The sequence below is a fragment of the Bombina bombina genome, chromosome 1 (genome assembly GCF_027579735.1).
Source record: "Bombina bombina isolate aBomBom1 chromosome 1, aBomBom1.pri, whole genome shotgun sequence".
In the NCBI taxonomy this organism is placed as follows: Eukaryota; Metazoa; Chordata; class Amphibia; order Anura; family Bombinatoridae; genus Bombina; species Bombina bombina.
Window position 1 is genome coordinate 448,321,589 of NC_069499.1, and position 20,951 is coordinate 448,342,539.

General features: G+C 42.1%; 1 protein-coding gene across 1 annotated transcript in view; it reads right to left on the minus strand.

Moving 5' to 3' along the window:
- Positions 1-20,951, minus strand: part of TLK1 (tousled like kinase 1) — a 725,439-nt gene that overhangs the window by 317,567 nt on the left and 386,921 nt on the right. Inside the window, 1 exon segment of the mRNA XM_053698426.1 lies at positions 12,695-12,741. Within this exon segment, the coding sequence (XP_053554401.1) occupies positions 12,695-12,741 (47 nt within the window).

Sequence of the window (20,951 nt, forward strand, 5' to 3'; positions counted from 1 at the left end):
CTATTAAATCACTGCATTTAGGCTTAACTTACATTAATCCGGTATCAGCAGCATTTTTCTAGCAAATTCCATCCCTAGAAATATGTTAACTGCACATACCTTATTGCAGGATAACCTGCACGCCATTCCCCCTCTGAAGTTACCTCACTCCTCAGAATATGTGAGAACGGCAGTGGATCTTAGTTACTTCTGCTAAGATCATAGAAACCGCAGGCAGATTCTTCTTCTAATGCTGCCTGAGATAAAATAGTACACTCCGGTACCATTTAAAAAACATGATTTATGCTTACCTGATAAATTTATTTCTCTTGTAGTGTATCCAGTCCACGGATCATCCATTACTTGTGGGATATTCTCCTTCCCAACAGGAAGTTGCAAGAGGATCACCCACAGCAGAGCTGCTATATAGCTCCTCCCCTAACTGTCATATCCAGTCATTCGACCGAAAACAAACAGAGAAAGGAGAAACCATAGGGTGCAGTGGTGACTGTAGTTTAATTAAAATTTAGACCTGCCTTAAAAGGACAGGGCGGGCCGTGGACTGGATACACTACAAGAGAAATAAATTTATCAGGTAAGCATAAATTATGTTTTCTCTTTTTAAGTGTATCCAGTCCACGGATCATCCATTACTTATGGGATACCAATACCAAAGCTAAAGTACACGGATGATGGGAGGGACAAGGCAGGATTAAGCGGAAGGAACCACTGCCTGAAGAACCTTTCTCCCAAACACAGCCTCCGATGAAGCAAAAGTATCAAATTTGTAAAATTTTGAAAAAGTGTGAAGCAAAGACCAAGTCGCAGCCTTGCAAATCTGTTCAATAGAGGCCTCATTTTTGAAGGCCCAGGTGGAAGCCACAGCTCTAGTAGAATGAGCTGTAATCCTTTCAGGGGGTTGCTGTCCAGCAGTCTCATAGGCTAGGCATATTACGCTCCGAAGCCAAAAGGAAAGAGGTTGCCGAAGCTTTTTGACCTCTCCTCTGTCCAGAGTAAACGACAAACAGGAAAGATGTTTGACGAAAATCCTTAGTAGCTTGTAAGTAAAACTTCAAGGCACGGACTACGTCCAGATTATGTAAAAGACGTTCCCTTCTTTGAAGAAGGATTAGGGCACAACGATGGAACAACAATCTCTTGATTGATATTCTTGTTAGAAACCACCTTAGGTAAAAACCCAGGTTTGGTACGCAGAACTACCTAATCTGCATGAAAAATCAGATAGGGAGAATCACATTGTAAGGCAGATAGCTCAGAGACTCTCCGAGCCGAGGAAATAGCCATCAAAAACAGAACTTTCCAAGATAAAAGTTTAATATCAATGGAATGAAGGGGTTCAAACGGAACTCCTTGAAGAACCTTAAGAACCAAGTTTAAGCTCCACGGGGGAGCAACAGGTTTAAACACAGGCTTAAATCTAACCAAAGCCTGGCAAAATGCCTGGACGTCTGGAACCTCTGCCAGACGCTTGTGCAAAAGAATAGACGGAGCAGAAATATGTCCCTTTAAGGAACTAGCTGATAATCCTTTGTCCAAGCCCTCTTGGAGAAAAGACAATATTCTAGGAATCCTAACTTTACTCCATGAGTAAGTCTTGGATTCACACCAATAAAGATATTTACTCCATATCTTGTGGTAGATTTTCCTGGTAACAGGCTTTCGTGCCTGTATTAAAGTATCAATGACTGACTCGGAGAAGCCACGCTTTGATAGAATCAAGCATTCAATCTCCATGCAGTCAGTCTCAGAGAAATTAGATTTGGATGATTGAAAGGACCTTGTATCAGAAGGTCCTGTCTTAGAGGCAGAGTCCATGGTGGAAAGGATGACATGTCCACTAGGTCTGCATACCAAGTCCTGCATGGCCACGCAGGTGCTATCAGAATAACCGATGCTCTCTCCTGTTTGATTTTGGCAATCAGTCGAGGGAGCAGAGGAAACGGTGGAAACACATAAGCCAGGTTGAAAAACCAAGGCGCTGCTAGCGCATCTATCAGCGTCGCTTCTGGGTCCCTGGACCTGGATCCGTAACAAGGAAGCTTGGCGTTCTGGCGAGACGCCATGAGATCCAACTCTGGTTTGCCCCAACGATGAATCAACTGAGCAAACACCTCCGGATGGAGTTCCCACTCCCCCGGATGGAAAGTCTGACGACTTAGAAAATCCGCCTCCCAGTTCTCCACGCCTGGGATATGGATTGCTGACAGGTGGCAAGAGTGGTACTCTGCCCAGCGAATTATTTTTGAGACTTCTAACATCGCTAGGGAACTCCTGGTTCCCCCTTGATGGTTGATGTAAGCCACAGTCGTGATGTTGTCCGACTGAAATCTGATGAAAATCAGTGTTGCTAACTGAGGCCAAGCCAGAAGAGCATTGAATATCGCTCTTAACTCCAGAATATTTATTGGAAGGAGTTTCTCCTCCTGAGTACACGATCCCTGTGCCTTCAGGGAATTCCAGACTGCACCCCAACCTAGAAGGCTGGCATCTGTTGTTACAATTGTCCAATTTGGCCTGCGAAAGGTCATACCCTTGGACAGGTGTACCCGAGACAACCACCAGAGAAGAGAATCTCTGGTCTCTTGATCCAGATTTAGCAGAGGGGACAAATCTGTGTAATCCCCATTCCACTGACTCAGCATGCATAATTGCAGCGGTCTGAGATGAAGGCGCGCAAATGGCACTATGTCCATTGCCGCTACCATTAAGCCGATTACCTCCATACACTGAGCTACCGAAGGGCGCGGAATGGAGTGAAGAACACGGCAGGCATTTAGAAGTTTTGATAACCTGGACTCCGTCAGGTAAATTTTAATTTCTACAGAATCTATGAGTGTCCCTAAGAAGGAAACTCTTGTGAGTGGGGATAGAGAACTCTTTTCCTCGTTCACTTTCCACCCGTGCGACCTCAGAAATGCCAGAACTATCTCTGTATGAGACTTGGCAACTTGAAAGCTTGACGCCTGCATCAGGATGTCGTCTAGATACGGAGCCACCGCTATGCCTCGCGGTCTTAGAACCGCCAGAAGTGAGCCCAGAACCTTTGTAAAGATTATCGGAGCTGTAGCCAACCCGAAGGGAAGAGCTACAAATTGGTAATGCCTGTCTAGAAAGGCAAACCTTAGAAACCGATGATGATCTTTGTGAATCGGTATGTGAAGGTAGGCATCCTTTAAGTCCACTGTGGTCATGTACTGACCTTCTTGGATCATGGGTAGGATGGTCCGAATAGTTTCCATTTTGAAAGATGGAACTCTGAGGAATTTGTTTAAGATCTTTAGATCCAAAATTGGTTTGAAGGTTCCCTCTTTTTTGGGAACCACAAACAGATTTGAATAAAAACCCTGTCCTTGTTCCGTCCGCGGAACTGGATGGATCACTCCCATAACTAGGAGGTCTTGCACACAGCGTAGGAATGCCTCTTTATCTGATTTGCAGATAGCCTTGAAAGATGAAATCTCCCTTGTGGAGGGGAAGCTTTGAAGTCCAGAAGATATCCCTGAGATATGATCTCCAACACCCAGGGATCCAGAACATCTCTTGCCCACGCCTGGGCGAAGAGAAAAAGTCTGCCCCCTACTAGATCCGTCGCCGGATAGGGGGCCGTTCCTTCATGCTGTCTTAGAGGCAGCAGCAGGCTTTCTGGCCTGCTTGCCTTTGTTCCAGGACTGGTTAGGTTTCCAGGCCTGCTTAGATTGAGCAAAAGTTCCCTCTTGTTTTGAAGCGGAGGAAGTTGATGCTGCACCTGCCTTGAAATTTCGAAAGGCACGAAAATTAGACTGTTTGGCCTTTGCTTTGGCCCTGTCCTGAGGAAGGGTGTGACCCTTACCTCCAGTAATGTCAGCAATAATTTCCTTCAAACCAGGCCCGAATAAGGTCTGCCCCTTGAAAGGAATGTTGAGTAATTTAGACTTTGAAGTCACGTCAGCTGACCAGGATTTAAGCCATAGCGCCCTACGCACTTGGATGGCATCAGAAACAAATGAGTTAGCTAGCTTAAGTGTTCTAAGCTTGTCAATAATTTCAGTCAATGGAGCTGTATGGATGGCCTCTTCCAGGACCTCAAACCAGAATGCCGCCGCGGCCGTGACAGGCGCAATGCATGCAAGGGGCTGTAAAATAAAACCTTGTTGAATAAACATTTTCTTAAGGTAACCCTCCATTTTTTTATCCAATGGATCTGAAAAAGCACAACTGTCCTCAACCGGGATAGTAGTACGCTTTGCTAAAGTAGAAACTGCTCCCTCCACCTTAGGGACTGTCTGCCATAAGTCCCGTGTAGTGGCGTCTATTGGAAACATTTTTCTAAATATAGGAGGTGGGGAAAAAGGCACCCCCGGTCTATCCCACTCCTTGCTAATAATTTCTGTAAGCCTTTTAGGTATAGGAAAAACATCAGTACACACCGGTACCGCATAGTATTTATCCAGCCTACACAATTTCTCTGGTACTGCAACTGTGTTACAGTCATTCAGAGCAGCTAATACCTCCCCAAGCAACACACGGAGGTTCTCAAGCTTAAATTTAAAATTAGAAATCTCTGAATCAGGTTTCCCCGAATCAGAGATGTCACCCACAGACTGAAGCTCTCCGTCCTCATGATCTGCATATTGTGACGCAGTATCAGACATGGCCCTTACAGCATCTGCGTGCTCTGTATTTCTCCTAACCCCAGAGCAATCGCGCTTGCCTCTTAATTCAGGCAACCTGGATAATACCTCTGACAGGGTATTATTCATGATTGCAGCCATGTCCTGCAAGGTAATCGCTATGGGCGTCCCTGATGTAATTGGCGCCATATTAGCGTGCATCCCCTGAGCGGGAGGCGAAGGGTCTGACACGTGGGGAGAGTTAGTCGGCATAACTTCCCCCTCGTCAGAATCTTCTGGTGATATTTCTTTTATAGTCAAAGACTGATCTTTACTGTTTAAGGTGAAATCAATACATTTAGTACACATTCTCCTATGGGGCTCCACCATGGCTTTCAAACATAATGAACAAGTAGTTTCCTCTGTGTCAGACATGTTTAAACAGACTAGCAATGAGACTAGCAAGCTTGGAAAACACTTTAAACAAGTTTACAAGCAATATAAAAAACGTTACTGCACCTTTAAGAAACACAAATTTTGTCAAAATTTGAAATAACAGTGAAAAAAGGCAGTTACACCAACAAAATTTTTACAGTGTATGTAACAAGTTAGCAGAGCATTGCATCCACTTGCAAATGGATGATTAACCCTTTAATACCCAAAACTGAATAATAAAAAAACTTTTTTTTTTTTTTTTTACACAGTCACAACAACTGCCACAGCTCTACTGTGGCTTTTTACCTCCCTCAAAAACGAATTTGAAGCCTTTTGAGCCCTCCAGAGATGTCCTGGATCATGCAGAGGGAAGCTGAATGTCTCTGTCAGTATTTTTATCTGCACAGAAAAGCACTAAAAAAGGCCCCTCCCACTCATATTACAACAGTGGAAAGCCTAAGGAAACTGTTTCTAGGCAAAATTCAAGCCAGCCATGTGGAAAAAAACTAGGCCCCAATAAGTTTTATCACCAAATACATATAAAAATGATTAAACATGCCAGCAAACGTTTTATATTACATTTTTATAAGAGTATGTATCTCTATTAATAAGCCTGATACCAGTCGCTATAACTGCATTTAAGGCTTTACTTACATTAGTTCGGTATCAGCAGCATTTTCTAGCAAATTCCATCCCTAGAAAAATATTAACTGCACATACCTTATTGCAGGAAAACCTGCACGCCATTCCCTCTCTGAAGTTACCTCACTCCTCAGAATATGTGAGAACAGCCATGGATCTTAGTTACTTCTGCTAAGATCATAGAAAACGCAGGCAGATTCTTCTTCTAAATACTGCCTGAGATAAACAGTACACTCCGGCACCATTTAAAAATAACAAACTTTTGATTGAATAATAAACTAAGTATAAAACACCACACTCCTCTTACGACCTCCATCTTGGTTGAGGCTTGCAAGAGAATAACTGGATATGACAGTTAGGGGAGGAGCTATATAGCAGCTCTGCTGTGGGTGATCCTCTTGCAACTTCCTGTTGGGAAGGAGAATATCCCACAAGTAATGGATGATCCGTGGACTGGATACACTTAACAAGAGAAATAAACTTTTGATTGAAGTTAAAAAACTAACTATAATACACCACTCTCCTCTTACTACCTCCATCTTTGTTGAGAGTTGCAAGAGAATGACTGGATATGGCAGTGAGGGGAGGAGCTATATAGCAGCTCTGCTGTCGGTGATCCTCTTCCAACTATCCATGACTGGATACACTTAACAAGAGAAATAGGTCTTTAAATGGCGCCGAAACGTAGTACGTGCGGTCCTGTGGAACTAGTAATAAAATTTGCTCACTCTTGCGAGCTCACCACACTTCCACTGCCTTTGCATAACCCCACCAGGTTATAGCACATATCGTTAGCGGTGTGCACCAAATCCGAATAACAAGTTAAGTCAGAGGACCCGGTGCCGCTTCTGAGGTGTGTCACACACACACCAGCATATGAAAATGTTGCTGACAAGCTCCTCCTGAGGTCTCAGTCAGCCATATGCTCCCCAAGATTAAAAAAAAAAAACTTCCACGTATGTGAGGGGCTTGATCAATGGTAATGATAACCAGTTTCCTCAGTAAAAATACCCACTGCCTCCAACACTTAGACAAGTCATTATAGGGGGGGAGAAACAGGACTTACCCAGTTGATAGTAAAGCCATCTTCAGGCAGACTAGGTCTGCAAACAAAGAAAAAGCAGTGTAACTAATAAGGTTTGTCTAGAAAGCGAGGATATCTCAGACAAACTGAAAGGAAGCATGTGAACTTCCCTGCGACATCCAGAAGCTAATACACACCAACCAAAAGGATTACATGGCTCTTAACATCTCCCCTGCCATCTCTTGCAGGAAACAATCCACTGAGGAAAATAAACTCAGAATCTTCAAAAGAGCACCTCTCTCTGCCTACCTCAATGAAAAGAGGCAAAGAAATACTGAGAGGGTAGGGAAAGTGAAATGGATATTTAATGCTTTGTTTGGTGTGTCATTGCCTCCTGCTGGTGGCAAGGTGAAGTATTCCCATAGATTATGATTGAATTTGTGGACTTTCACTGCATTTAGAAAGAAATACATAAAATAAATGTGTAGTGTCAATTGGCAGGAACTAAAACATAATTAACTGCAGCAGCACAAAAACAGAATTTTGCTTACCTGATAAATTACTTTCTCCAACGGTGTGTCCGGTCCACGGCGTCATCCTTACTTGTGGGATATCTCTTCCCCAACAGGAAATGGCAAAGAGTCCCAGCAAAGCTGGCCATATAGTCCCTCCTAGGCTCCGCCCACCCCAGTCATTCGACCGACGGACAGGAGGAAATATATAGGAGAAACCATATGGTACCGTGGTGACTGTAGTTAGAGAAAATAATTCATCAGACCTGATTAAAAAACCAGGGCGGGCCGTGGAGCGGACACACCGTTGGAGAAAGTAATTTATCAGGTAAGCATAAATTCTGTTTTCTCCAACATTTGTGTGTCCGGTCCACGGCGTCATCCTTACTTGTGGGAACCAATACCAAAGCTTTAGGACACGGATGAAGGGAGGGAGCAAATCAGGTTACCTAAACGGAAGGCACCACGGCTTGCAAAACCTCTCTCCCAAAAATAGCCTCCGAAGAAGCAAAAGTATCAAATTTGTAAAATTTGGCAAAAGTGTGCAGTGAAGACCAAGTCGCTGCCTTACATATCTGGTCAACAGAAGCCTCGTTCTTGAAGGCCCATGTGGAAGCCACAGCCCTAGTGGAGTGAGCTGTGATTCTTTCAGGAGGCTGCCGTCCGGCAGTCTCATAAGCCAATCGGATGATGCTTTTAAGCCAAAAGGAAAGAGCTCTCCTTTTACCAGAATAAACAACAAACAAAGAAGATGTTTGTCTTAAATCTTTTGTAGCCTCTAAATAGAAGGTACTACTGCAATTCCCCTCGTTCTTAGAACCGCTAGAAGGGAACCTAGTACCTTTGTGAAAATCCTTGGAGCAGTGGCTAACCCGAATGGGAGGGCCACAAACTGGTAATGTTTGTCCAGAAAGGCGAACCTTAGGAACTGATGATGTTCTTTGTGGATAGGAATATGTAGGTACGCATCCTTTAGATCCACGGTAGTCATAAATTGACCTTCCTGGATAGTGGGTAGAATCGTTCGAATGGTTTCCATCTTGAACGATGGTACCCTGAGAAATTTGTTTAGGATCTTCAAATCCAAAATTGGTCTGAAAGTTCCCTCTTTTTTGGGAACTACGAACAGATTGGAATAAAATCCCATTCCCTGTTCCTTTATTGGAACTGGGTGTATCACTCCCATCTTTAACAGGTCTTCTACACAATGTAAGAACGCCTGTCTCTTTATTTGGTTTGAGGATAAGTGAGATATGTGGAACCTTCCCCTTGGGGGTAGTTCCCTGAATTCCAGGAGATAACCCTGAGAAACTATTTCTAGCGCCCACAGATCCTGAACATCTATTGCCCAAGCCTGAGCAAAGAGAGAGAGTCTGCCCCCTACTAGATACGGTCCCGGATCGGGGGCTACTCCTTCATGCTGTTTTGTTAGCAGCAGCAGGCTTTTTGGCCTGCTTACCCTTGTTCCAGCCTTGCATCGGTTTCCAGGCTGGTTTGGGTTGTGAGGCATTACCCTCTTGCTTAGAGGATGCTGAATTGGAGGCCGGTCCATTCCTGAAATTGCGAAAGGAACGAAAATTAGCCTTATTCTTGGCCTTGAAAGGCCTATCTTGTGGAAGGGCGTGGCCCTTTCCCCCAGTGATGTTTGAAATAATCTCTTTCAATTCTGGTCCAAATAAAGTTTTACCTTTGAAAGGGATGTTAAGCAATTTTGTCTTGGATGACACATCCGCTGACCAAGACTTTAGCCAAAACGCTCTGCGCGCCACGATTGCAAACCCTGAATTTTTCGCCGCTAATCTAGCCAATTGCAAAGCGGCATCTAAAATAAAAGAGTTAGCCAACTTAAGTGCGTGAACTCTGTCCATAACCTCCTCATATGGAGTTTCTCTACTGAGCGACTTTTCTAGTTCCTCGAACCAGAACCACGCTGCTGTAGTGACAGGAACAATGCACGAAATGGGTTGTAGAAGGTAACCTTGCTGTACAAAAATCTTTTTAATCAAACCCTCCAATTTTTTATCCATAGGATCTTTGAAAGCACAACTATCCTCGATAGGAATAGTAGTGCGTTTGTTTAGAGTAGAAACTGCCCCCTCAACCTTAGGGACTGTCTGCCATAAGTCCTTTCTGGGGTCGACCATAGGAAATAATTTCTTAAATATAGGGGGGGGGGGGGGAAAAAGGTATGCCGGGCTTATCCCACTCCTTATTCACTATGTCCGCCACCCGCTTGGGTATAGGAAAAGCGCAGGGGTGCACCGGAACCTCTAGGAACTTGTCCATCTTGCATAATTTCTCTGGAATGACCAAGTTGTCACAATCATCCAGAGTAGATAACACCTCCTTAAGCAGTGCGCGGAGATGTTCTAATTTAAATTTAAATGTCACAACATCAGGTTCAGCTTGTTGAGAAATTTTTCCTGAATCTGAAATTTCCCCATCTGACAAAACCTCCCTCATGGCCACTTCAGATTGGTGTGAGGGTATGACAGAACAATTATCATCAGCGCCCTGCTCTTCAGTGTTTAAAACAGAGCAATCGCGCTTTCTCTGATATGTAGGCATTTTGGATAAAATATTTGCTATGGAGTTATCCATTACAGCCGTTAATTGTTGCATGGTAATAAGCATTGGCGCGCTAGATGTACTAGAGGCCTCCTGCGTGGGCAAAACTGGTGTAGACACAGTAGGGGATGATGTAGTATCATGTTTACTCCCCTCATCTGAGGAATCATCTTGGGCAATTTCATTATCTGTGGCAGTACTGTCCTTACTTTGATTGGATGCTATGGCACAATTATCACACAAATTTAAATAGGGAGACACATTGGCTTTCATACATATAGAACATAGCTTATCCGAAGGCACAGACATGTTAAACAGGCTTAAACTTGTCAATAAAGCACAAAAAAACGTTTTAAAACAAAACCGTTACTGTCTCTTTAAATTTTAAACAGAAAACACTTTATTACTGAATATGTGAAAAAGTATGAAGGAATTGTTCAAAAATTACCAAAATTTCACCACAGTGTCTTAAAGCATTAAGAGTATTGCACACCAAATTTCAGAGCTTTAACCCTTAAAATAACGGAACCGGAGCCGTTTTCAAATTTAACCCCTATACAGTCCCAGCTATAGCCTTTGCTGAGACCCAACCAAGCCCAGAGGGGAATACGATACCAAGTGACGCCTTCTAGAAACTTTTCCAGCAACTTTCAGATCCTCACACATGCATCTGCATGTCCTGCTCTCAAAAAACAACTGCGCAGTAATGGCGCGAAAATGAGGCTCTGCCTACAACTAGGAAGGCCCCCTGACTGGAAAAGGTGTCTAACATAGTGCCTGCCGTTTAATAAACGTTCCCCAAGTTTATAAATGTGAAATATCAGCCTAAACATGAATAAAATGCCCAAATAAAGCAATCGATTTAGCCCATAAAAGTGTCTACCAGTTTTATAGCCCATATTAAGCCCTTTATTCTGTTTATTTGACTAAGAAAATGGCTTACCGGTCCCCATGAGGGGAATTGACAGCCTTCCAGCATTACATGGTCTTGTTAGAAATATGGCTAGTCATACCTTAAGCAGAAAAGTCTGCTAACTGTTTCCCCCAACTGAAGTTACTTCATCTCAACAGTCCTATGTGGAAACAGCAATCGATTTTAGTTACTGTCTGCTAAAATCATCTTCCTCTCACAAACAGAAATCTTCATCCTTTTCTGTTTCAGAGTAAATAGTACATACCAGCACTATTTTAAAATAACAAACACTTGATAGAAGAATAAAAACTACATTTAAACACCAAAAAACTCTTAACCATCTCCGTGGAGATGTTGCCTGTGCAACGGCAAAGAGAATGACTGGGGTGGGCGGAGCCTAGGAGGGACTATATGGCCAGCTTTGCTGGGACTCTGCCATTTCCTGTTGGGGAAGAGATATCCCACAAGTAAGGATGACGCCGTGGACCGGACACACCAATGTTGGAGAAAATTAACAGTCATTGTAAGATCTTGCTTGCTGCAATTGTTTTTCAGTGGCCAAAAGCTACACTCCAGCACTTGCCTAATTTGGATTAACCAATTTGGACTTGTTAATGGAGTAGCCAAAGCTTGTTGTGGCCATTTGTTAATAAAACCTGCATTGTGTTGCAATACCTTATCTAATTCTCCTGCTGAGCAGAGTAAGGCCGATAAAGTCTGCAGTCAATAGATCCAGTTTTCAGAATCTGAACAACCACCATTTTCATATTTCAATTAAAGGAATAGGAAGCAAACAAATAAGGGTTGCAATTAGGAAAACAGTGGGAAAAGCTCATTGTACTGACACCTTTTGAAATGGCTAAGCTCTCCCACTTAAACCCTGCTTCCTCACTGACAGGATGATTTTCTTATGCTGTCTCTTCTCTACATAGCTTTTCTATATCCAATAACGCAGTATTGAAATTTTCAGTGTAGTTACCATTTTTTACAATCAAAAGCAACTGTTTCAAATTACAAAATAAAAGTAAAAATATAATTTTTTTTAACAATTTAATAGACTCCTGCAGGTAAAATTTATCACTGAGAACACATTAAAAGGGGAGAAAATGTACGATTTCCTTTTAAGGTTCTGCAGACAAGTGACATTCTCCAACAGCAGTCACTTATACAACTGCCAGTCTCTTGTCTACAGTTTCTCAGATATTCAGGCCTACTTCCGTGAGCTTATAAAGAGTTTGAAGCTTTAAATAGTTTTTCTTTCAGATGCTGCATATACTTTACTAGCTAATAATTAGCAGATCTGTCCTGATTGGTCCCATTTAGGCAGTGTCTGTTTCTTTATCTTATTTAGAACCAAGGCTTTCTCAACTGATGGTAAATAATTACATCTTATACATGGTCCTATTTACATAATACATCATAGTAATTGTACACCCCATGGTAAACAATTTGTTTCTGGGTTTGTTAGAAAAAGTATTTAGTGAAAAAGAATTGAACTCTAGAAAGCCCAAAGGAGGGTAATGCACATATTTAAAGGGACACTAAAGTAAAAAATAAACTTTCATGATTCAGATAGAACATGCAATTTTAAGAAAATTTCTAGTTTACTCCTATTGTAATTTTTTCTTCGTTCTTTTGCAATCTTTATTTGAAGAAAGCATCTAAGCTTTTTTTTCAGAAATCTGGACAATACTTTTTTATTGGTGGATGACTTTATCCACCAATAAGCAAGGACAACCCAGGTTGTTCAACAAAAATGGTCTGGCATCTAAACTTACATTCTTGCATTTCAAATAGAGATACCAAGAGAATGAAGAAAATTTGATAATAGGAGTAAATTAGAAAGTTGCTTAGAATTTCATGTTCTATCTGAATCACGAAAGAAACAAATTTGGGTTCAGTGTCCCTTTAAGCTATGTGGGCTACACCAGCAAAACATTTGTGCTTGAGTGTTTGTTTTGTTCTTAAACCTTTCAATGTGGGTGCTTTGTTTCATCAGTTACAAACTTACCTCAAAATAATCACTTATTTTGTGTCCCCGCCCTCCATTATTTTTCCCTAAAACAGAAAAAATAAAAACGTCATAGTACAATGGAAACAGGTTGTAAGTCTATCTTGGAAAGTTAGAAAGCAGAAACACTCCTAAATGTTTTCATCCTAATAGAAAGTTATAGCACAATTATGCGTAAATAGTATATTGACATTTAAATATAAAACAGAATTTATGCTTACCTGATAAATTACTTTCTCCAACGGTGTGTCCGGTCCACGGCGTCATCCTTACTTGTGGGATATTCTCCTCCCCAACAGGAAATGGCAAAGAGCCCAGCAAAGCTGGTCATATGATCCCTCCTAGGCTCCGCCTACCCCAGTCATTCGACCGACGTACAGGAGGAAATATGCATAGGAGAAACCATATGATACCGTGGTGACTGTAGTTAGAGAAAATAATTCATCAGACCTGATTAAAAAAACCAGGGCGGGCCGTGGACCGGACACACCGTTGGAGAAAGTAATTTATCAGGTAAGCATAAATTCTGTTTTCTCCAACATAGGTGTGTCCGGTCCACGGCGTCATCCTTACTTGTGGGAACCAATACCAAAGCTTTAGGACACGGATGAAGGGAGGGAGCAAATCAGGTCACCTAAATGGAAGGCACCACGGCTTGCAAAACCTTTCTCCCAAAAATAGCCTCTGAAGAAGCAAAAGTATCAAATTTGTAAAATTTGGCAAAAGTGTGCAGTGAAGACCAAGTCGCTGCCTTACATATCTGGTCAACAGAAGCTTCGTTCTTGAAGGCCCATGTGGAAGCCACAGCCCTAGTGGAGTGAGCCGTGATTCTTTCAGGAGGCTGCCGTCCGGCAGTCTCATAAGCCAAACGGATAATGCTTTTAAGCCAAAAAGAAAGAGAGGTAGAAGTTGCTTTTTGACCTCTCCTTTTACCAGAATAAACAACAAACAAAGAAGAAGTTTGTCTGAAATCTTTAGTGGCCTCTAAATAGAATTTTAGAGCACGGACTACGTCCAAATTGTGCAACAAACGTTCCTTCTTTGAAACTGGATTCGGGCACAAAGAAGGTACAACTATCTCCTGGTTAATATTCTTGTTGGAAACAACTTTCGGAAGAAAACCAGGCTTAGTACGCAAAACCACCTTATCTGCATGGAACACCAGATAGGGTGGAGAACACTGCAGAGCAGATAACTCTGAAACTCTTCTAGCAGAAGAAATTGCAACCAAAAACAAAACTTTCCAAGATAATAACTTAATATCTACGGAATGTAAGGGTTCAAACGGAACCCCTTGAAGAACTGAAAGAACTAGATTGAGACTCCAGGGAGGAGTCAAAGGTCTGTAAACAGGCTTGATTCTAACCAGAGCCTGAACAAACGCCTGAACGTCTGGCACAGCTGCCAGCCTTTTGTGAAGTAAAACAGATAATGCAGAAATCTGTCCCTTCAGACAACTTGCAGATAATCCCTTCTCCAAACCCTCTTGTAGAAAGGATAAAATCCTAGGAATTTTTATCTTGTTCCATGGGAATCCTTTAGATTCACACCAATAGATATATTTTTTCCATATCTTATGGTAAATCTTTCTAGTTACAGGCTTTCTAGCCTGAATAAGAGTATCTATTACAGAATCTGAAAACCCCCGCTTTGATAAAATCAAGCGTTCAATCTCCAAGCAGTTAGTTGGAGAGAAACCAGATTCGGATGTTCGAATGGACCTTGAACAAGAAGGTCCTGTCTCAAAGGTAGCTTCCATGGTGGAGCCGATGACATATTCACCAGGTCTGCATACCAAGTCCTGCGTGGCCACGCAGGAGCTATCAAGATCACCGAAGCCCTCTCCTGGTTGATCCTGGCTACCAGCCTGGGAATGAGAGGAAACGGTGGGAAAACATAAGCTAGGTTGAAGGTCCAAGGTGCTACTAGTGCATCTACTAGAGTCGCCTTGGGATCCCTGGATCTGGACCCGTAACAAGGAACCTTGAAGTTCTGACGAGACGCCATCAGATCCATGTCTGGAATGCCCCATAATTGAGTTATTTGGGCAAAGATTTCCGGGTGGAGTTCCCACTCCCCCGGATGGAATGTCTGACGACTCAGAAAATCCGCTTCCCAATTTTCCACCCCTGGGATGTGGATTGCAGACAAGTGGCAGGAGTGATCCTCCGCCCATTGAATTATCTTGGTCACTTCCTCCATCGCCAGGGAACTCCTTGTTCCCCCCTGATGGTTGATATATGCAACTGTCGTCATGTTGTCTGATTGAAACCTTATGAATTTGGCCTTTGCTAGATGAGGCCAAGCTTTGAGAGCATTGAATATCGCTCTTAGTTCCAGAATGTTTATCGGGAGAAGAGATTCTTCCCGAGACCATAGACCCTGAGCTTTCAGGGGTTCCCAGACCGCACCCCAGCCCACCAGACTGGCGTCGGTCGTGACAATGACCCACTCTGGTCTGCGGAAGCTCATTCCCTGTGACAGATTGTCCGGGGTCAGCCACCAACGGAGTGAATCTCTGGTCCTTTGATCTACTTGAATCGTCGGAGACAAGTCTGTATAATCCCCATTCCACTGTCTTAGCATGCACAGTTGTAATGGTCTTAGATGAATTCGTGCAAAAGGAACTATGTCCATTGCTGCAACCATCAATCCTATTAATTCCATGCACTGCGCTATGGAAGGACGAAGAACAGAATGAAGAACTTGACAAGAGCTTAGAAGTTTTGATTTTCTGACCTCTGTCAGAAAAATTCTCATTTCTAAGGAGTCTATTATTGTTCCCAAGAAGGGAACTCTTGTTGACGGGGAAAGAGAGCTTTTTTCTATGTTTACTTTCCATCCGTGAGATCTGAGAAAGGCTAGGACGATGTCCGTATGAGCCTTTGCTTTTGACAGAGACGACGCTTGAATCAGGATGTCGTCCAAGTACGGTACTACTGCAATGCCCCTTGGTCTTAGAACCGCTAGAAGGGACCCTAGTACCTTTGTGAAAATTCTCGGAGCAGTGGCTAATCCGAAAGGAAGTGCCACAAACTGGTAATGCTTGTCCAGAAAAGCGAACCTTAGGAACTGATGATGTTCCTTGTGGATAGGAATATGGAGGTACGCATCCTTTAAATCCACCGTGGTCATAAATTGACCTTCCTGGATGGTAGGAAGGATCGTTCGAATGGTTTCCATTTTGAATGATGGAACCCTGAGAAATTTGTTTAGGATCTTGAGATCTAGAATTGGTCTGAATGTTCCCTCTTTTTTGGGAACTATGAACAGGTTGGAGTAAAACCCCATCCCTTGTTCTCTTATTGGAACTGGATGAATTACTCCCATCCTCAACAGGTCTTCTACACAATGTAAGAATGCCTGTCTTTTTATTTGGTTTGAAGATAATTGAGACCTGTGGAACCTTCCCCTTGGGGGTAGTTCCTTGAATTCCAGGAGATAACCTTGAGAAACTATTTCTAGTGCCCAAGGATCCTGAACATCTCTTGCCCAGGCCTGAGCAAAGAGAGAAAGTCTGCCCCCCACCAGATCCGGTCCCGGATCGGGGGCCATCCCTTCATGCTGTTTTGGTAGCAGTGGCAGGCTTCTTGGCCTGCTTACCCTTGTTCCAGCCTTGCATCGGTCTCCAGGCTGGTTTGGGTTGAGAAGTATTACCCTCTTGCTTAGAGGATGTAGAAGTAGAGGCTGGTCCGTTTCTGCGAAAGGGACGAAAATTAGGCTTATTTCTAGCCTTAAAAGACCTATCCTGAGGAAGGGCGTGGCCCTTTCCTCCGGTGATGTCTGAAATAATCTCTTTCAAATCAGGACCAAACAGTGTTTTGCCCTTGAAAGGAATGTTAAGCAATTTTGTCTTGGAAGACACATCCGCTGACCAAGACTTTAGCCAGAGCGCTCTGCGTGCCACGATAGCAAACCCTGAATTTTTCGCCGCTAATCTCGCTAATTGCAAAGCGGCATCTAGAATAAAAGAGTTAGCCAATTTAAGTGCATGAACTCTGTCCATAATCTCCTCATACGAAGATTCCTTATCGAGCGACTTTTCTAGTTCTTCGAACCAGAAACACGCTGCCGTAGTGACAGGAACAATGCATGAAATTGGTTGAAGAAGGTAACCTTGCTGAACAAACATTCTTTTAAGCAAACCCTCTAATTTTTTATCCATAGGATCTTTAAAAGCACAACTATCTTCTATGGGAATAGTAGTGCGTTTGTTTAGAGTAGAGACCGCCCCCTCGACCTTAGGGACTGTCTGCCATAAGTCCTTTCTGGGGTCGACTATAGGAAATAATTTCTTAAATATAGGGGGAGGCACAAAAGGTATGCCGGGCCTTTCCCATTCCTTGTTTACTATGTCCGCCACCCGCTTGGGTATAGGAAAAACATCGGGGGGCACCGGAACCTCTAGGAACTTGTCCATCTTACATAATTTCTCTGGAATGACCAAATTGTCACAATCATCCAGAGTAGATAATACCTCCTTAAGCAGTGCGCGGAGATGTTCTAATTTAAATTTAAATGTTACAACATCAGGTTCAGCTTGTTGAGAAATTTTCCCTGAATCTGAAATTTCTCCCTCAGACAAAACCTCCCTTCTGGCCCCTTCAGATTGGTGTGAGGGTATGTCAGAAGCGTTATCATCAGCGTCCTCTTGCTCTTCAGTGTTTAAAACGGAGCAATCGCGCTTTATTTGATAAGTAGGCATTTTAGATAAAATATTTTTAATAGAATTATCCATAACAGCCGTTAATTGTTGCATAGTAATAAGTATTGGCGCACTAGATGTACTAGGAGCCTCTTGTGTGGGCAAAACTGGTGTAGACACAGAAGGGGGTGATGCAGTACCATGCTTACTCCCCTCATCTGAAGAATCATCTTGGGCACTATTATTATCTGTGGCATCATTGTCCCTACTTTGTTTGGACACCATGTCACAATTATCACATATATTTAAATGGGGAGACACATTGGCTTTCATACATATAGAACATAGTTTATCTGATGGTTCAGACATGTTAAACAGGCTTAAACTTGTCAACAAAGCACAAAAAACGTTTTAAAATAAAACCGTTACCGTCACTTTAAATTTTAAACAGAACACACTTTATTACTGAATATGCGAAAAAGTATGAAGCAATTGTTCAAAATTCACCAAAATTTCACCACAGTGTCTTAAAGCCTTAAAAGTATTGCACACCAAATTTGAAAGCTTTAACCCTTAAAATAACGGAACCGGAGCCGTTTTTACATTTAACCCCTATACAGTCCCAGGAATCTGCTTTGCTGAGACCCAACCAAGCCCAGAGGGGAATACGATACCAAATGACGCCTTCTATAAGCTTTTTCAGTGGATCTTAGCTCCTCACACATGCATCTGCATGCCTTGCCTTCCAAAAACAACTGCGCATTAGTGGCGCGAAAATGAGGCTCTGCCTATGACTAGAGAAGGCCCCCATCTGAAAAAGGTGTCCATACAGTGCCTGCCGTTTTTTAACAACAATCCCCAAGATTATAATAACTATAAAGCGCTATAATCTGTCAAATATGCTTAGCAAGTAATCGTTTTAGCCATCTCCGTGGAGATGTTGCCTGTGCAACGGCAAAGAGAATGACTGGGGTAGGCGGAGCCTAGGAGGGATCATATGACCAGCTTTGCTGGGCTCTTTGCCATTTCCTGTTGGGGAGGAGAATATCCCACAAGTAAGGATGACGCCGTGGACCGGACACACCTATGTTGGAGAAAGCTAATTTGTAATAAACCACCATCATATAACTTACTACTTTTCATCATTTTAGCAAAACTTCCTCTAAAAGAATAAATACATATATATATATATATATATATATATATATATATATATATATATATATATATATAGCTTATTACATACATATATATATATATATATATATATATATATATATATATATATATATATATATATATATATATATATATATATATATATACATATACACACACACACACACACACACACATACATACATACATATATATATACACACACACACATATACAATAAACGAGTAGAAAGCATCAGCATAGGAAATTTGGAAATAATTGTGCTTTATACAAAAAATCATAACCACCATAAAAAGGGTGGGCCTCATGGACTCTTGCCAATATGAAAGAAATGAATTTATCAGGTAAGTTCTTACATAAATTATGTTTTCTTTCATGAAATTGGCAAGAGTCCATGAGCTAGTGACATATAGGATATCAATACCCAAGATGTGGATCTCCACTCAAGAGTCACTAGAGAGGAAGGGAAAAAAATATAAACGGCCATAATCTGCTGAAAAAAATTAATCCACAACCCAAAAATATAAGTTTATTTCATTTGAAAGAAAAAAACTAAAATCAAAAGCAGAAGAATCAAACTGAAACAGCTGCCTGAAGATTTTTTCTACCAAAAACTGCTTCCGAAGAAGCAAATACATCAAAACGGTAGAATTTAGTAAGTGAATGCAAAGAGGACCAAGTTGCCGCTTTGCAAATCTGATCAACTGAAGCTTCATTCTTTAAAGCCCACGAAGTGGAGACTGATCTAGTAGAATGAGCTGTAATTCTCTGAGGCAGGGCCTGACCCGACTCAAAATAAACTTGATGAATCAAAAGTTTCAACCAAGAAGCCAAGGAAATAGCAGAAGCCTTCTGACCTTTCCTAGGACCAGAAAACAAAACAGACTGGAAGTCTACTTGAAATCTTTAGTAGCTTCCATATAATATTTCAACGCTCTTACCACATGCAAAGAATGTAAGGAACTTTCCAAAGAATTCTTAAGATTAGGACACAAGGAAGGGACAACAATTTCTCTACTAATGTTGTTAGAATTCACAACCTTAGGTAAAAATTAAAAAGAAGTCCGCAAAACTGCCTTATCCTGATGAAAAAATCAGAAAAGGAGACTCACAAGAAAGAGCAGATAACTCAGAAACTCTTCTAGCAGAAGAGATGGCCAAAAGGAACAACACTTTCCAAGAAAGTAGTTTAATGACCAAAAAATGCATAGGTTCAAAATGGAAGAACCTGTAAAGCCGTCAGAACCAAATTAAGACTCCAAGGAGGAGAAATTGATTAAATAACAGGCTTAATAAGAACTAAAGCCTGTACAAAACAGTGTATATCAGGAAGTATAGCAATCTTTTTGTGAAATAAAACAGAAAGAGCGGAGATTTGTCCTTTCAAGGAACTTGCAGAAAAACCCTTATCCAAACCGTCCTGAAGAAACTGTAAAATTCTAGGAATTCTAAAAGAATGCCATGAGAATTTATGAGAAGAACACCATGAAATGTAAGTCTTCCAAACTCTATAATAAATCTTTCTAGAAACAGATTTACGAGCTTGTAACATAGTATTAATCACTGAGTCAGAGAAACCTCTATGACTTAGTACTAAGCGTTCAATTTCCTTACCTTCAAATTTAATGATTTGAGATCCTGATGGAAAAACGGACCTTGAGATAGTAGGTCCGGCCGAACGGAAGTGGCCAAAGCGGGCAACTGGACATCCAAACCAGATCCGCATACCAAAACCTGTGTGGCCATGCTGGAGCCAACAGCAACACAAATGATTGTTCCATGATGATTTTGGAGATCACTCTTGGAAGGAGAACTAGAGGCGGAAAAATGTAAGCAGGATGATAACACCAAGGAAGTGTCAGCGCATCCCCTGCTTCCGCCTGAACATCCCTGGACAGGTATCTGGGAAGTTTCTTGTTTAGATGAGAGGCCATGAGATCAATCTCTGGAAGACCCCACAACTGAACAATCTAAGAAAACACATCTGGATGGAGAGAACACTCCTCTGGATGCAAAGTCTGGCGGCTGAGATAATCCGCCTCCCAATTGTCTACACCTGGGATAAGCACCGCAGAGATTAGACAAGAGCTGGATTCTGCCCAAACAAGTATCTGAGATACTTTTTTCATAGCTTGGGGACTGTGAGTCCCACCCTGATTGACATATGCCACTGTTATGATATTGTCTGTCTGAAAACTAATGAACGGTTCTCTCTTTAGCAGAGGCCAAAACTGAAGAGCTCTGAGAATTGCAAGGAGTTCTAAAATATTTATTGGTAATCTCTCCTCTTGAGATTTCCAAACCGCTTGTGCTGTCAGAGATCCCCAAACAGCTCCCCAACCTGAAAGACTTGCATCTGTTGTGATCACAGTCCAGGTTGGCCGAACAAAAGAAGCCCCTTGAACTAAACGATGGTGATCTATCCACCATGTC